The sequence below is a fragment of the Perissodus microlepis genome, chromosome 23 (genome assembly GCF_051167445.1).
Source record: "Perissodus microlepis isolate ML-2025 ecotype Zambia chromosome 23, ASM5116744v1, whole genome shotgun sequence".
Lineage (NCBI taxonomy): Eukaryota > Metazoa > Chordata > Actinopteri > Cichliformes > Cichlidae > Perissodus > Perissodus microlepis.
In genome coordinates this window covers 11,079,040-11,095,185 of record NC_140482.1, presented here as the reverse complement: position 1 = coordinate 11,095,185, position 16,146 = coordinate 11,079,040, and the positions used below count along the sequence as shown (strand labels likewise).

The 16,146-nt window shown below is 38.8% G+C and overlaps 1 protein-coding gene across 2 annotated transcripts in view; it reads right to left on the bottom strand.

The window, feature by feature from the left end:
* Positions 1-233: 233 nt before the first annotated feature.
* LOC146360943 (gamma-aminobutyric acid receptor subunit gamma-3-like) overlaps positions 234-16,146 on the bottom strand; it is a 164,720-nt gene continuing 148,807 nt past the window's right edge. The window contains exons 9-10 of one of the 2 annotated variants that reach the window (XM_084922339.1): positions 9,738-9,931; positions 234-5,017 (exon numbers count right to left, since the gene is read on the bottom strand). In XM_084922339.1, the coding sequence (XP_084778465.1) occupies positions 4,736-5,017; positions 9,738-9,931 (476 nt within the window). In that variant the 3' untranslated portion in view covers positions 234-4,735. Of the gene's footprint in view, positions 5,018-9,726; positions 9,932-16,146 lie in introns of both variants that reach the window. The other variant, XM_084922340.1, reaches the window with a different exon arrangement.

Sequence of the window (16,146 nt, the reverse complement as noted above, 5' to 3'; positions counted from 1 at the left end):
ATCCCCTTTTGCGTACAAAAGTAAACCCCCAGTGATGGAAATTCATCTAGGAAAAATTGCAGTTGTTGTCTTTTTACAGTTCCAAACCCTCTCAACTGTTTTGCTTGACACCTTCCAGCAAAGCAATTGAAGCACTTTACCAGAGGCTTGCTGTAACACACAACTTTTTTTCCTGACTAACCACTAAGCAACACTCTTAAAGACTTTCACACAAAAAGACATCACAGTAGCACTTGACCAAAACGTTATTTATTAATATAAGCAATGTACCACGCACTAGAAAAAAGATATCTATTTCACTCCAGAGTCAGTTTTCATAAAATATTTCCCCTTGGAGTGCTGATCCAAGAGCAGAGTGGCTTTTTAAAAAATCCTACAGCCCCGCCCAACTCCTCAGAGATCTCACTGACAATCACAACAAACTTGGTGAGCAGGGCAAAAAGGGAAGTGATTTCTTTGACACCTTTTCTGTGCCAATGACTCTCCACTTTTCACACGAGCTGGGAAATTTTAATGGGGGTGATGAGGTCTCTGGGAGAGGCTCATGAGCGACTTCATTATGCTCGCCAGTGCTGATCCTGGGTTAGTACTCTGATTGCAAAGAGGCTTTATAAACACAGGTCCCAGTCAACTGAAACACACAGGTGTTTTTTGTTAAGACGTAGAAAATAGTGATATTTGATTTTATTGAAGTATCTACATGGACTAAGACACTTATAAAGTGTAGTAGAAATATCAGAGGTGAGGAGAGTTTACTGCGGTGTTGCCCAAGCTCTGGTCAATTCAGTCAGTTCTTACACAGTTAGTTACATAGATTGATGTCTGTGAAGGTTCTCAGTCATGCAGGTCATTGTAGTCAAAGGCCACCATTTAACCGTAGTCAAAGGTTAAATGGTGGAAAATCCCAGATTTAAGCCCAGTGGGAGTGTCCCCCCAAGAGGGTCCATGTGCCTCTGTGGGGGGACACTCCCACTGGGCTTAAATCTGGGATTTTCCACCACCATTTGACTTTAGAACTGAAGAAGCTTCTCGGATGAGAGGTGAAACGACTTCAAGCTACTTAAAGAAGTCCAGACGCTTTTCTTTCCAAGCTCCTTAGACTACATAGATCCATCAACTACTAATGGTGTGTCACCATTTCTTTTGAGCTAATGTATTAACCACTTAATACTGACCTGGTTACCTGTGAGCCTTAGGGGTAGGAATAATGTCCACCTCCTTGTATGCTCTAGTTCTGAAAAATGTACCTGTTTAGTGTGCTGCTACAGGAAAATGTAACTATAACCCTAACCCTAGACCATTTGATGGTAAATGGTAGCTCCAATAGGAAAAAATTCTATGGAAATTATCCCATGAGATTTCATTTGAAAGATGGTAGAGGTTAAGGGTTTAACTATCACAAGGTCATTGGCGTTCCTTCTGGGGTTAGGGTTACAGTTCCTTTTTGTAGAAAGTTGAACTGTTTGAAAATCCAAATGATAAATCTTTTATGAGGAAAAGTGTAATGCCTCTATATATGAGACGTCATTTGAAATATAACATCTCCTAGATTTTGAAAATGTCCATACATTTTTTTTCATGGGCTAAAATCAAAATTCCAAAGCCTCGATGGGTTGCCAATGACCTGGTGGACATTAAAGAAGTTAAATAAGTAGAATAAGATGTGGCCCACAACTAATTGGTTGTTCTGTTGTTTTGTCCAGCAACCTTGAGGCTATTTGATTTTTACTTAAAAACCTCTGGACAGGACACAAATGGCTCTTGGAGGCCTCATAAATAAAATATGTGGGATCCTTAAATATAAACTCATCTAAGCTGCTCGAACTGACTGAACTGAAACCAGATTGACTCTGGCCTTGCTACTGGCCTAACATACATTCCATATATACCTGTATGAAAATAGAAACATTAATTAGATACAACTTACATAAAAGCTTTTCTCTGAACATACAAATACCAGGGAAAAAGTGTGTGTGTTGGGAAGGAGAGAGGAAAAGGGCTGATTGTTCTACAAAGCCAAACAACTGCAAAAAACACCTTACAGTAAACAAAAGCATGTCTGAAATGCCACTGGCCCAGGCCAACGTGTGTGTCTGCACGCCTCCACATATGGCATCAATTTTAAATGTTTGAGGAGGGCACGTGGGACTCCATTTAGAGTCATGAAAAAGAATCTTGTATCATCCATTTTTCAACACTGTCCAATGTAGCATCTGTGTGTGTTTTTGTGTGTGTGCATTTGTGTATGTGATATCAGAATATGTAGAACCTATTTTACAGTACCTGGGATCATTTCCACCTGGGCACAGGACGATGTGCCTTAAGGGCCTGGCAGGACATCAGAGATTCCTTTCATTTTTCGACTGAAAATAAAAAGTAAGCAAAACTGAAGCTTTCATCAGGGCTTCAATTTAATACACTCAAGCTATACTTCTGAAACTGAATGGGCCAGGTGCAGCATATATGCCTTTCTTCAGGGTTTAAGTGGCTTGTGGCCAAATCGAAAATGTTTAACTATTTTCATGTTGGCACAACAATTTGTCTTTACTCAGGCCAATTTTTCGGGGGGGTTAAAATATGTTTGCCTGAAGTTGAATGAGAAAATATTATCCAATATATATGTACTGTATATAAAAGAATGAAAGACAGCTCTGAATAGTGAAGCCAGTGTGGACATCCCATAAATCAGTGGGCAGCAAGGGGGTTGACTGCACTGATGTAAAAAATAAATCTGATTTTTATTTTGAAAATTTTTTGGCTGAACTTATCTATGACTTCAGCAAACACTTTATTATTTAGGGTACGCTTTAGAGCGGGCTACACTGCAACAGACTACCTTTTGAGAGTGCAGCGTTCCTTGATGTCTTACTTGAGCCATCCGGTTGCTCATCACACCTGGTTTCAAAGTAGCTAAAGGCTTCAACATTGAACTTGAACCAATCATAGTGGCCCTTGGCTAGCTTTTATATACAGTGTATATTCTCATTTCGGTATGCCAAATGTTAAACTGTATTTAACAACTGTCAAATGAGAAAAAACAAAAAGACTAAAGTTTGTTTAATAGCTCTACGTAAAACTCGCTAACTAGTTAATATTTAACCTAAAGAGTAAAAGTGCTAACTTATGTCTTTAGTTGCCAAAGAATTTACAAGTCCAAAAACTGTAAGTTTTACAGGTCCTGGCAGATATCCCTTTAGGCAGATCTGGATGCTTCTCCCAAGTTTCAGTGTTTGTATCAGGCTTGCTAGCTACTGGCTGCTAATTTCACATTCAGACATTAATTAGTCTCCTCAATGAACTCTTGGCAAAGAAAGCCTTGCTATTCATTCTCTAAAGTAAGTGTGCCTGAAAGAAGCACAAGTAAATTGTTGGATCAAAAAAAAAAGGAGGGATAATGTCATTCAGGGAAAAAGGCCAGTTAATATTTTGTTACTCTATTTCAGTTATAAATTATATACATAGAACCTATATAGACAAAAGGTAAATGCATTAAATTCATTTTGCTTTTACTAGAATAACGATACATTTGGAATTAAAACCTCTCTCTAAAATAAACCTACAAGCCCCAAATGAAGTCTTCTACCAGTAAACTAAATAAAGAGCTAAATAAAGACCATTATTTGAGAATATAAAGTACAATTTTGGAAATATCCAATTTTTCCTTTAAGCCTAAGTAATGCATAAATTATATTAAAAACTCGAAGTCTATTTAAGTAAGAAAAAAAACCCTTTGTTTTAAACTGATGTGTTCTTGGAAAAAAGCAGCAGTACTCCAACTCCAATCTGTTTACTGCAACATACAAAATATGCCCAGGTAGTTTTAGATCAGTCTGCAGACATTATGCAGTTTTTATATAGTTGTTGTGTGCGAATATAGCCCAGCATTCATTAAAAACTCCCAAATCTTCTTGGCATGTACTGTAAACGGCATGTTCAAACAAAATAGTCATGTTCAACAAAACAGTCACTGACTCAATAAATAAGATTTTACCATACAACCACTGCCCCTGGCTTGAACCCATATTTAACAAGTAACAGCTGATGTGACCTGCTGTGAAAGAACAACTAGTTCCAATAAGAAGAAGAACAAGAAAACAACTATTCTCAAAAAGGGAACTAATTCTAGGGTACAACTAAAACTAATGTGCTACGAAATGAATGGTGAGTGTTGGTTTTTAAACATCTCCAGTGGTGAGAACTGTGTTCTGGGTTTGTTTCATCAAAGACTAAACAGCTCAGCATGCGGCGGTGTGATGGATGAGGTAATAAAGATAATGAAGGGAACTCTGAAGCTGCTTCTCTCGGTGCCGCACCCTTTCTAAAGAAGGCACTATGGGTGCTTCGCCATCTCCACGACCAAGAGTCAGCTCTGCAACCCCTGTTCCCAAATGTCTCTGAAGTCACAGCTGTCTGTTGTTTGGTTTCTGAGAGAGTCATAAGTGGGACTCATCCATTCAAGTTAATGCTGGCGGCTTGTTATTCTACTGCTGAGCGATTTATTCACGGTGGAGTGGCACTCCTCAAAGTATCATGGCCTTTACACTGTGCACCCGAGCACACATGTATTTTTGAATACGTCATATCACTCCAGAGGCAGCATGTCCCTCACAAGTCCCACACAGCAGATCCACCTCATTTCTTCCCCTACGTTTAGCACTGACCTCAAATCACAAGCCGTGGTGCAAAGTGCCGCGGGCTGTTTCAGCAGTGCCCACACATCACGGCTTGAGACAGACTAGAGGTAGAGGTAGCTGACCCAGTACACAATGTTAAAGAGCAAGAACGAGGTGGGGAAGAAAACCCGGGAGTAGGCATCCAGCTCACGGATGTTGACGTGGATCCGTCCTTTCCTCCAGCCACCTTCTTTACACTCCTCATAGCAGCAGAAGAAGCTCTTGCAGTCCTTTCCATCCAGGCACTCGTGCAGACAACTGTCATCATAGTCATGCCAGAACAAGGAGTTGCCCATGGGCATCATAGGCCGAGGGGTGGGACCCATGTTGAAAGACGAGTAGGCCTAGGATAAAAACGGAGAGAGAGAATAGGTGAATTAATTAAGACTTACGTAATCTATTCCCGAAGCAATGACTGTCACATCAAAATTACAAGCCACAGCTAGGCATAGAAAGTCCAGATCGTCAATGCGGCTAGCAATCTTAGGCTTTAGTTAGTCAACAAGTGTACCTGATGTTCAGCTTCTAATCTCAGTGCTAGTCCAGGCCCAACATCAACAGCCAATTTGTGATCTAGCTTACATCATTTTTGGGGGGCGGGGTCACACAACTCCATAATTCAGAGACATTTTAGAGGTACTTGAAGACATTTTTTGACACTAATATAAAAGTAGGATGGCAGTGTCTTTGCAATAAGCACAACTGATGGTTACCTAGTGATTACAATTTTTCACATTCAGTGAGCAACTGCAAGTAGTTGCGGCAGTCAAATTTTAATCGAAATGCAATTGCACAGGTTGCCTGGTGGGAGACAACCTGTCTCCACACAATCACAGTCAGACTAAGACTGACTGAAATTTCTCTCAGAATGGCAAAGGTTTGCATATAATTGACTACTAATGTATAATATATACATATACAGATTGTCAACATGCTGCAATCAGTTGGTCAGTCTATGCTGATGAATGTTAAGTGCATTAATAGACTGTGGTTAGCCCAGTCCATGGGCAAACTCTTTGCTATGTCAAAATGCAAGGTTGCCAAGCTCCTGTGTTATTTTTCTGTTAAAATTGTGTCCAGTAGCAACTATGTCACTATATGTGGAGAGATTTCTGAATATCTTTTTCAAATCTATGAGGTTCAGGCTGGACTCTGAAGAAGTAGTAAATGTGACTTTCTGTTTAATGTTGATTTCTGAGTATACAGACAGCAACAAATTTGTGATAAACAGATACTTTCTTGTAACTGCCAACTTGACCTTATTTCCATTTTATCATTGTCTTGAGGCACCAAACATACTTAGAAGACAACAGCTAACTGCAAGTATTTGCAAACCTTGTCACCCAAGATTATAAGTTCATTGCATACAGTTACAATAATTTTGGTTGGGCTGTGGGCTCCAACCACCTGTAACTGTAGCATTACACATATCCTGGCTATGTTGCAAGCCTTTCTTTTTCTTTTAGGTAGTTAGTGAATGTTAGTAATTTTATGTCTTTATGCTAAAAATTGCAAAAAAGAATGCTAAAATTACATTCTTCTTTCCACTTAAATACTTTAGGTTCAAAACTATTTCACATTTTGCCACGAGCCTGGGCTACTTCTTTGTAGGTCACCAACTATAGTAAAACGATGCAGATACTGACGTATATTATTATCATTAGCCTAATAAGCTAGTTGCACGACATAACAAGAAGTCTCGAGCACTACCACTTCATAAAAAGCTCCATTGTTCAGATGATTGCTAATATTTTCAAGCAGTGACCTTTTTGTTGTATTGCACTATATTTCATTAAAGTATTAAAGGAGAAATTGTGCCTTCAGTAAATTACCACACTCTGTATGATTGATCATTTCTCCAAAATAGAAAGATTATAAAGACACAAAACCATGGCATATATTTATCGATGTGTTTGAGTGCTTAAAAACTCCAACTTTCAGCACACAATTGATAAGCTGAAAAGATTTTTGAGCGATGTGCCATTCTCATATTTCTGCTGTTATTAATTATAACAAAAAAATAAACCAGTACCAACAATAACATTTTGTGTAATCAATTTCTAACAGCACAAGGATTTCTGGGATGTTGAAATTAATGACAGTGTTCAATCATATTGTAAACCAAACAAGCTGATTTACAAAAGTACAAATGGCTAAGAAATATGTTTTGTTATGTTTTCTTTCACATAATGCAGCTGTAGAAAGAATTTTTGAGACCCCATTGCCAAATAAGTACCTCCTGAGAAAATTTGTTACATGACTCTCTCCCTGATGTTTATGAAATCATGCGAGACCAACTAATTGGGTTAAAATCTTTTTTAAAAGGTTTCCCGTCCTCCACTACTCTGTTGAAGGAAGGGTGGTAGGCGAGAGAGAGGAATCGTTAGATGTGTCGTGTGGAGTAAGAGATTTGACGGAGTGGGCAGTACAAGGGAATGACACGAATGGTGGTGATTTGGGAGGGGGGGGCTTCCCCACAGACAGAGCGGGCCAGAATACAGTGAAGAGTCAGAGATGCAGAGGAGGGGACTGTATGTAACACAACTTAATTATTCAGCCTGAGCTGGCAGTCTGTTTTAGCCCTGAGACACATTCAGCAGAACTCCTCTACACTGGGAGAAAATAATGAATAGGGAGGGGATCTGGAGAGAGGGAAATGACAGCAACAGTGGCTGACTCAGTCTTAGTAGATGTGCGCCGACGCCATTAAAGCATTCGCGGCAGGTGCAGCCTTGAGAACGCCCACACAGAGTGGTAGGCTCTCATACAGGAGTGGCGGGTAGAAAAGAAATGCATTCAGCTGCACACATGTGCTAATACAGACATGTCAAACGCCTGGGTAGATATTGTGTATTTCCCATACATATATATATATATATATATATATATATGGGCACCCTATGGATCGAATCAATATCAGTTTTTGAAGGTTGGTGTGATTACAGCGAAGACAGTGAAAGAAAGTATTCAGTCGCGTTCTTTCCTCTTCAGACACCTTAACCACTTTACACCCACCAGGTCGTCAGCAACCTGCTAGGGTTTCGTGTTTCATGCATGAATTTGGCATTACAGTTTTGTTTTTCAAAGCTTTTCCATTTGGGGTGTTCCAAATAGGCAACAACTTTGTAAAAGGGCTAGACCGTAACCTATCATTCCTAAACAGGTAACTGGAAATGTGGTTACAATGAAAACACAGATCTAAAAGGGAAACAAACTGATAAAAATATAGTCTGGTCACCTTTTTTCTACTTATGACAAGATGGAAACTGTGGAGATGTGCAGGAGTAGGAGTCCTAACAACAGAGTGAGGAAGAGGTGGAGAAAGGTGACAAGTAGAAGAAGAAGAAGAAGGTTGTAAGAAAATATATGGAGGGACATAATTAGGAAGGGAGAGATTCAATGATTCAGGTAAAGTAAATAGCTACTTTGACATTGAGCCACTGCAATAGCTAAACTTCAGCTTTTAATTATCACATGCTGTAGTGCAAACCAACTATTGTAACCCAACAACAACTGTACCAACCTGATTAAAACCTGTTTTAATACCAATAATCAAACAAAATGAAATATATACATAATGTGTATGTAAGAGCGATCATGGTGGGCTGTCTGGACTTAAACTGCCAGGGCTGATTTTATTGTCGCAGTCCAGCTCTGGTCTGTAGTCTGTCTTTATTTGTTTGTGAGTTTCTGTTCCCTTGAATCCCTTCTTCTCTTGCTATTGTTCATATGAAGGCTGGACCTAGCCTCTTTGGCTTCAGGTACCATTTTATAGTCTTAAGCAGTGTTTCCCAACCCTGTGGAACCACGGCACATAATTCACATTAGAAAAATGACACGGCACACCACCAAAAAAAAATGTCACAAAAAGCTTATTGGTATTTTTTCCCCGCGCACCAGGTATAGTGGAATTGGCTCGGTTTGTCCCCAGTATACCTTGTTGCTTTCTTCTGACCGCTACTCATGCTAGGGCCTTCATCTGGGTCGGAGTTTTCTCCAGGACCCAGGTCAGATTGACTTCTTTTTCTTTTCAAATATTTAGTTATTGGTATTATGCACTGTGTCGTTTCACAGCATGACTATTATGTAATTTCTTCTTCATCTTCGTCTGTTTTAATGGCAATTGGCTACCCAGTCCTTGTAGGAAGTGTAGTTCAACTGCCCTCTAGTGGAAGAGAATGTAATTGTTCTGCCGGTTGCTTAGACCAGCGGTCCCCAACCTTTTTTTGCGCCACGGACCGGTTTATGTCCGAAAATATTTTCACGGACCGGCCTTTAAGGTGTTGCGGATAAAAACAACAAAATAAAACCAGTGCCAGTACCATAAAAAATAAGATTTCTTCATAACACAGGAAAAGACCCAGGGAAACAAAGTTAACGATAAAAAAGATGAAAAAAAATCACAATAAAAAACTATAAAAACCCTGAAAACCATAAATTTCACATCCACCTCAACTCTCATGGCCCGGTACCAAACGACTCACGGACTGGTACTGGTCCGTGGCCCGGGGGTTGGGGATCGCTTGTTTAGAGTACTAGTGAGGTGGAACCAGATAATCTTCCACGGCACACATGATCATTTCTTCGGCAAATACAGTGGTTGGGAAACACTGGTCTTAAATTTGGGATTTTGGCTGCTACCACACAAAGAGCACTGCATTCTCATACAGTAGTATATATTTCGTTACCCTGTATTTATACATGTGCAATGACAATACAGTTGAATCCTAATCCTAGTGACAAGTCCATCACAATATAGCTGTCCCCTAACATACCCTGGTTTATTGTCTGTTTTACTCTAAATGGGACCATAATTTACAAAATGAACCTCAGGTTGAATTGAATAAGACCTCAAGCGAGTGATTGAGACCATAAACCTACTGAAAAACTGCTTACAGAGCTCATAAATCAAGTGAAACATAAGCCTGTTTTCTCATAGCCTTCTATATAATCACACTCCTTTTTGCAAACAATAAGTCTGGTGGTTGTTAGAAAGAATGCAAGTTTGATGCACATGGTCCTCCTTTTTGCTACTCATTACTCATACACTCACCACAGGCTTACCATTCTCTTCTTTGGGGGAGGTCTGCGTATACTGTAGGAGTAGTAGTTGAGCATGGCGTACTCAATCATGGCAGCGAAGACAAACATGAAGCAGACGGTGACAAACAGGTCCATGGCGGTTACGTAGGACACTCTAGGAATAGAGTTTCTGGCCACTGTGCTCAGCGTGGTCATGGTCAGCACTGTGGTGATTCCTGCAAAAGTAACAGAAGCATGAGGATAGGAAGGAGAGTCACTTCACAAAGCATGCACGATGAATTGCTGGTCAGCAGTAGGATGACCCATGTGGATGTCAGTGATTATGTAACATGTGAGCAGCACTTTATTAATCGCTATTAATAATGCATATGGGGTATTCTGGGTAGATGTCCCCAGTCTTACATCAATCCTTTCTATTAAACACCCACAGCGGGATACGTTTTGAGGGTGGTGTAGCAGAGCGGTCGTAATTATCAAATGATTCAATGTAATTTTTCTTTTTATTCTCTCTCGTTCCACTTATGATCAAAATGATGTTTCAAAAAGAGATCTGTGGGTTAAGCACTTCTATTACACAGAGGCTTATGAGGCAGATCCTGAGTTGTCTCTGGAGTGGTGCAAGTAGTGCAGCCACAACTCAGCAAGCACATTCCTGTGTTTGTTATTTCTGTATATCTGCAAAGGAATGTGATTCGGGACCAATCGGATAAATAGTTGTTAAGATGGCCAAAGAAGAGTGACACACATGGAGATTCCTTGCAAATACCTTGTTTGCATGGGGAATACAGTATATTTAAGAAAACAACTACAAAAAATAAAAAGAATCCTGTTTTTTTAGTAAAAAAAAAAAAAAAAACATAGCAAAAAGTACAGTTTATTTAAATTCTACATTATTTTTTTTTTAACATTTCTTTCTATCCTGTTTACCTTTTGTACCAAAATGACTCATCACTATTCTGATATTTTATTTTTATGCTTTTTTATTGGTTATATCCAATAATTCACTCATTCAGCCAAAGCTGAACTGTTCTGATGTAGTCCAGTCTCTTTATAAACAACCAAATATCAGTTTTCGGTGTTTGCTGTTGAAGAAACAGCTCAACGGCAAACAGCAAATATGTTCTCAAATACATTATCATTGATTATATCAGTGATGTGTTCACTGACAATGTTTTCCCATCAAAAACTCTGCACTTTTCACAGTTGTGTTCAGACACTGGAAACACTTTACTTCAGGTCAGGAAAAAAAACAGCTTCTCCTACCTAAACCTAAACCTGAAGTTGCATCTGAACTTAATCCAGAGCCTAAACCCAAGTCTAAAAAGCTTTGTAGTTGTATATAATCATCATTTTGATGACTGTGTTGAGGTCAGTGAAGTGAATGATTTAATTAGCCATGGTTGCTACTTCCTTTTGGACTTTTCTCTCTGACATGATCTTAGTTCGGGCCTCGAGTTCGGCCAGTGATGATGGTGATAATGGTTTTGTTCTCTTGCTTTCATTGCAGGGTCTCCTGCAGATGCAAAGTCTTCTTTGCCTCTTCTTTTGAAAGCTCATCCGCGATGTTGCTGCTTTCCTGTTTTTGCTCCTCCATGACTTTATGTAAACCAAAGCCTCGTACTTAAAAGTATGAGGCTTTGGTTTTATGCAGTTCTTGGTCCAAATTCAGTGGCTTTTAATTTTTTTTTCAAAGAAGGGTCTCATTGGTGCAGAGCTTAACTTTTAAGCTCAGTAGCTTCACAGCTGAACCTCTGCTGCTCTTTCAGGTGTCGCTGCTCCTTCCCTGGATGAGCAGATCAGCCTGTCTGTGTGTGAAGCCTCAGTGGTTTAGGTTGAAGACTGCACACACAGCTCTGCAGCACTTCTTTCTTCCTGCAGGTCTTGGATAATCTTGTCTGGTTTAGCAGTTGTATGATTATTATCTGTGTTAGCTGTGTTGTTCTCTTCAGTACCCACATTTGAGGTTCTCCACTGTTTTAGACTTGGACTTATGACTGAAAGCCTCTTCCAGCTGCTCCTGGCTGCATGTAAAGCCAATCCAGCTGAGTCTTAGAGTCTGAAGTTCTGCTGTTTGCAGATACCAGTCTGGTATAACTGGTATCTGCAGGTAAGGATGTCCTACAGTAGGTATCTGAGAGCACTGATCTCTCTTGTATCATATGGGACTCTGTCCTGATTGGGTCTCAAAGTGGGATTGGCCTGGTGATACCAAGTCCCCGTATTAAGCACAGGGTTACCTCTTATGACCCCTGCGTTTTCCTCCATATGCGTTTGCACTTTGGCCATTGTAGCATCTCCGTATATTATGCATTTATGTTTTTTGGAAGAATTCCATTTTTCTTTTAAAACAAAAGACCAACTAAAAATAAAGTCTTTTATTTTGAAGTATATGCTAAATTAGCAATATGAGGGCCAACTCTGTCAGATAACAGCAGTAAACACTATATAAAAACAGCTCATTAAATATTTAAAATTTAAGGTTTATTAAAACAATAACAACATTCTTCTGGAAATGTAATTATTTATTTATTTTTGGCCAATTTGTTAATGCAGTTAAAATAGAAAAATCTGTCCCCCCACAACCTTACCTACTTTGGGAATTTGAACCCATATCTAAAGAGACTAAGATTAGCCATTTTTCTGTATACATCAGTGCTAACACAATAAGGCACAAGGAGACATAGGCTATGACTAACATGGTGTAGTTGCTTCATATTTTTATGACTGGAAAATTTGAAAACTCACTTTTATCCATCCATCCATCTTCTGCCTACTGTATCTGCTAGTGTATCCTTACTAGTGTATCTAGAGGCAGGGCACACCCTGGACAGGTCGCCAGCCTGTCACATGGCTAACAGTTACAGCAGTGTAAATGTTGTGTAAATGTTAAAAAATAATAGCTGGTCTTTGTTTCCAAATTCCTCAAATTAACAAGAAACTACTAGAGATGGGGAAAGTAGTGGGACCTGAACATTCACAAAGAGAAGTTTTGGAAATATGGAATAAGATTTTTAAAAAGCTTTCTTTGATTTTGTTGTGATAAATATACGATAGGTTTTAGGCCATACAACCTTGGGGGTTCTATAAAGTGTTAACTATTGACTGGTAAAAAATTTTTTAAAAACCTGTCAAAAGCAGGCATTTTTTTTCAACAGTCTGTTATACTGTTTTTCCCCTGAAATTCAAATTAGTTTTTGAGCTATTGACCCACTGAACCACAAAAAACATAAAAATAGCTGCCACTTTCAGTTATATAACAGCAGCAGTGGCAGAGAACATAATGCTGCTGTTGAGTGAAAACATCGGCATAGTTGTGCAATGCTGAGCATAATGAGTGCCTGTCTTTGTGTAGCCTGACCAGAGCTTGCTAATCTTTGCTAGCACAGGTCCACGGTGGCACCACGTGTCTCATGCAGGTCTGAAATGTAAACTGTAATTCTACAAATTCTAATAATAATATACTGTTGTGTGGTCACTACAGCCATAACACATTAATAATGCCTGAGATCAGATTACCAGAGATCAGAGAACTGACAGACACTCTCTGTTATGTAAAGACATCAAAGACACACCTGCGCAGATATACAGCAACATGGATAATGAATCATAAATGGACATAAATAATTAGGCTCTCTTCTATATTATATAAAAACATGGTTACAACCGGGATATTACTTAACAGCCACACTGTCTGTCAAATAAATAAATAGGTTACTGAACAAAAATAATGACTATTCACAAGATACTTATGCGTTAATAATTAAGTAGTAGCAAAATGTGATGGCATTAATCTCAATCAATATTACTGCTGCAATGTTGACATCAGTCAGTGTCTAAGGAGATAAGACCTATGAGTCAAAATGATTATGAAGAAGTCAAAATTTAAACACAAAGTCTGTATGGTTAAATAAAAAGTTAATTTGGAAAAAACAAAGTAGTGAAAAAACCTCAGTCTTTAGATTGGGGACATTTTAGACTCTGGTTTCTGGATTTAATCAAATGTAGTAATACAAAAACTATGACCTCCTTTTTTTAAAACCAAATTAAAACAGACAATAGTTAATAACATGCTACTTTAAAATTCAATTAGGAGATAAAGATTTCCTCTTTAAATTTTAACATGCCATCTACTACTTTAGCCTTCTATCATTTCACATGTCTAGTTAACTGTGTCTAACAATTAATTTTTCTTTAGAAGAAATTGGACTCTGTGATTATGTAATAGCGAAATGTTAAAGCAGCATTCTCCACTGAGATTTATTCCTGACTGTTATAGTGAGAGGCCGCGTCATGCTGACAGTTAACATCCTGACTGATGTACAGAATGTGGTCATTAGTCGGCCTCTGGAGAGGCAGAGCTCTCATCAGTCCACTTTTCTTTTAATGACAGTGATGAGTGATGGAAATGAGGCTGGAACGCTTGCATTAGCTTGACCCCTACAGCAGAAAAAAACTCACACTGAATTGAAGATGTGTAATAGCCATGTCGGGCAATAACTGCCAATCACCTGCTAAAAGCTTGTGCATAATCACCGTAACTGGACAGCACGTTACTTTGGGAGGTAACCAAGCTCTTAAAAAATAGCAATAACAGCCATGTTCAGAATTGTATAATGGTTGTATTTAACTAATTGTGTTGATTTATTTTACGTAATAATATTCCTCACAGTAAAAATGTCAAAAAGTCCATCCAATTAAAAAAATGGGCAATTAGAGCAATCATTAAAAAAAAAAACTACAGCAAAACAAAAAGCCTATTCTATCTGACCTTCCAAGAGATTAACATCCACCATGGAATTCCAAAAACCTTCCTAACACCCTTTATTTGTCTTTCAGTCCTGTTAGCTATTTGCTATTTAAAAGACTACGAGGCCAACGTAATAATAATGTCTGTTCATTTCTATTACATTTGAGTTCTCAGTAAATCTGAGTAGATCTCAGTAAAATGCTGTGATTGTTGTCATTTTGGCAGTTACTGAAATACTCAGACAAGTCTCCAACCAACAATCTATTGGGATCTTCCCATACAACCATCTTTAGGGTTTTGCAGAAAATATCCAATGAGCTGCAGGCTTATTCATTCTCTGGCATCAGCATGTTTGTTGCTCAAACAGCTTTGAGCTGCATACAAAGCAGCAGTAACTAAAATAGTAAATGGACTAGTGCTTTTATAGCTCTTTTCTACTCTGAGCTGTCAGAACGGTTTTTACTTTATTCACCCAATCATGTTGATGCGAGTAACTCATCAAAACTCCACAGTGGGTGAAAGTCACTGATGAGTGAAACCCACTGATCAAAGTCCACTGATCAATTATGTGGCACTGAATGCACATGTGCTGTATCAAGCATGCACTGGGACGAAGGAAAGATGGGTGGACTTCCTGGTGGAGCTTGCAAGAGAGTTGGCTCACTCTCATGTAGCTGGGGAGAAGGCAAGAAAAGAACAGTTGCCTCGGACACAACCCTCCACACCTAGCCTTGGAAAAAGAGCCATGTGTCAGGTCAAACACAAATGCAAGAACAACCATGCCACTGTGCGATGTGTTCACTGCTACAGATACACATGTGGTAATTGCAGACTACAGATACCATGGCAGTGCCAGGATTGTGAGTGATTGCTGAAAATGTTGAAATGTACTCACTCACTTTTTATTATTATTTGTAAATATGTGTACAAATGGTTGGTTTTTTTTTTTGTACTGTTTTTATCAATAAATCTCAGCAACAAAGAAAATACACCCATGTGTGTTGATTTCTCCCTAAGATGGCAAACTGAAACACAAGTTTCCTTGTGGCTCGGGAAACTAACCACTCCAAGTTGGTGACTTTTGGAGATTTATTTTCCTGGATGATTGAGAATGCATCAAGACTATGGGCTCAAAATGTGGTCATAAATATTTTGTACTTGTAAAAAAGATTTGTATGTGTAAAAAGAATTTGTGTGTGCGTAAAAAAGATTTGTATGTGTAAAAAAGATTTGTGTGTGCGTAAAAAAGATTTGTATGTGTAAAAAGAATTTGTGTGTGTGTAAAAAAGATTTGTATGTGTAAAAAAGATTTGTGTGTGCGTAAAAAAGATTTGTGTGTGGACTTAGCCCAAAAAAACCCCTGCAAGTTACAAGTACGAATTTTGACCCTATTTTTCTTCCTTTCATCTGATTGGTCAATGTCATGTCAATCACAAATGTAACAATCCAATGAATGAAGGGTAATACAGTTTGAAGCTGGAGGATCTCTATATAAATATCCGATAGCAGCTAGGTCCCCTAGCTTTCAGCAGCTGTTGAAAGGATAAAGTTGTGCTATATCAGTGGTTAGAAATACCATTATTACTTTAGGATTAGTTTAACACAAAGTCAGGGCTGACCCGGGACCATTGCTGTGAGTCACAGTGCGCAGCATAAAAGTCCTTTCACATCGGACGCAGGATG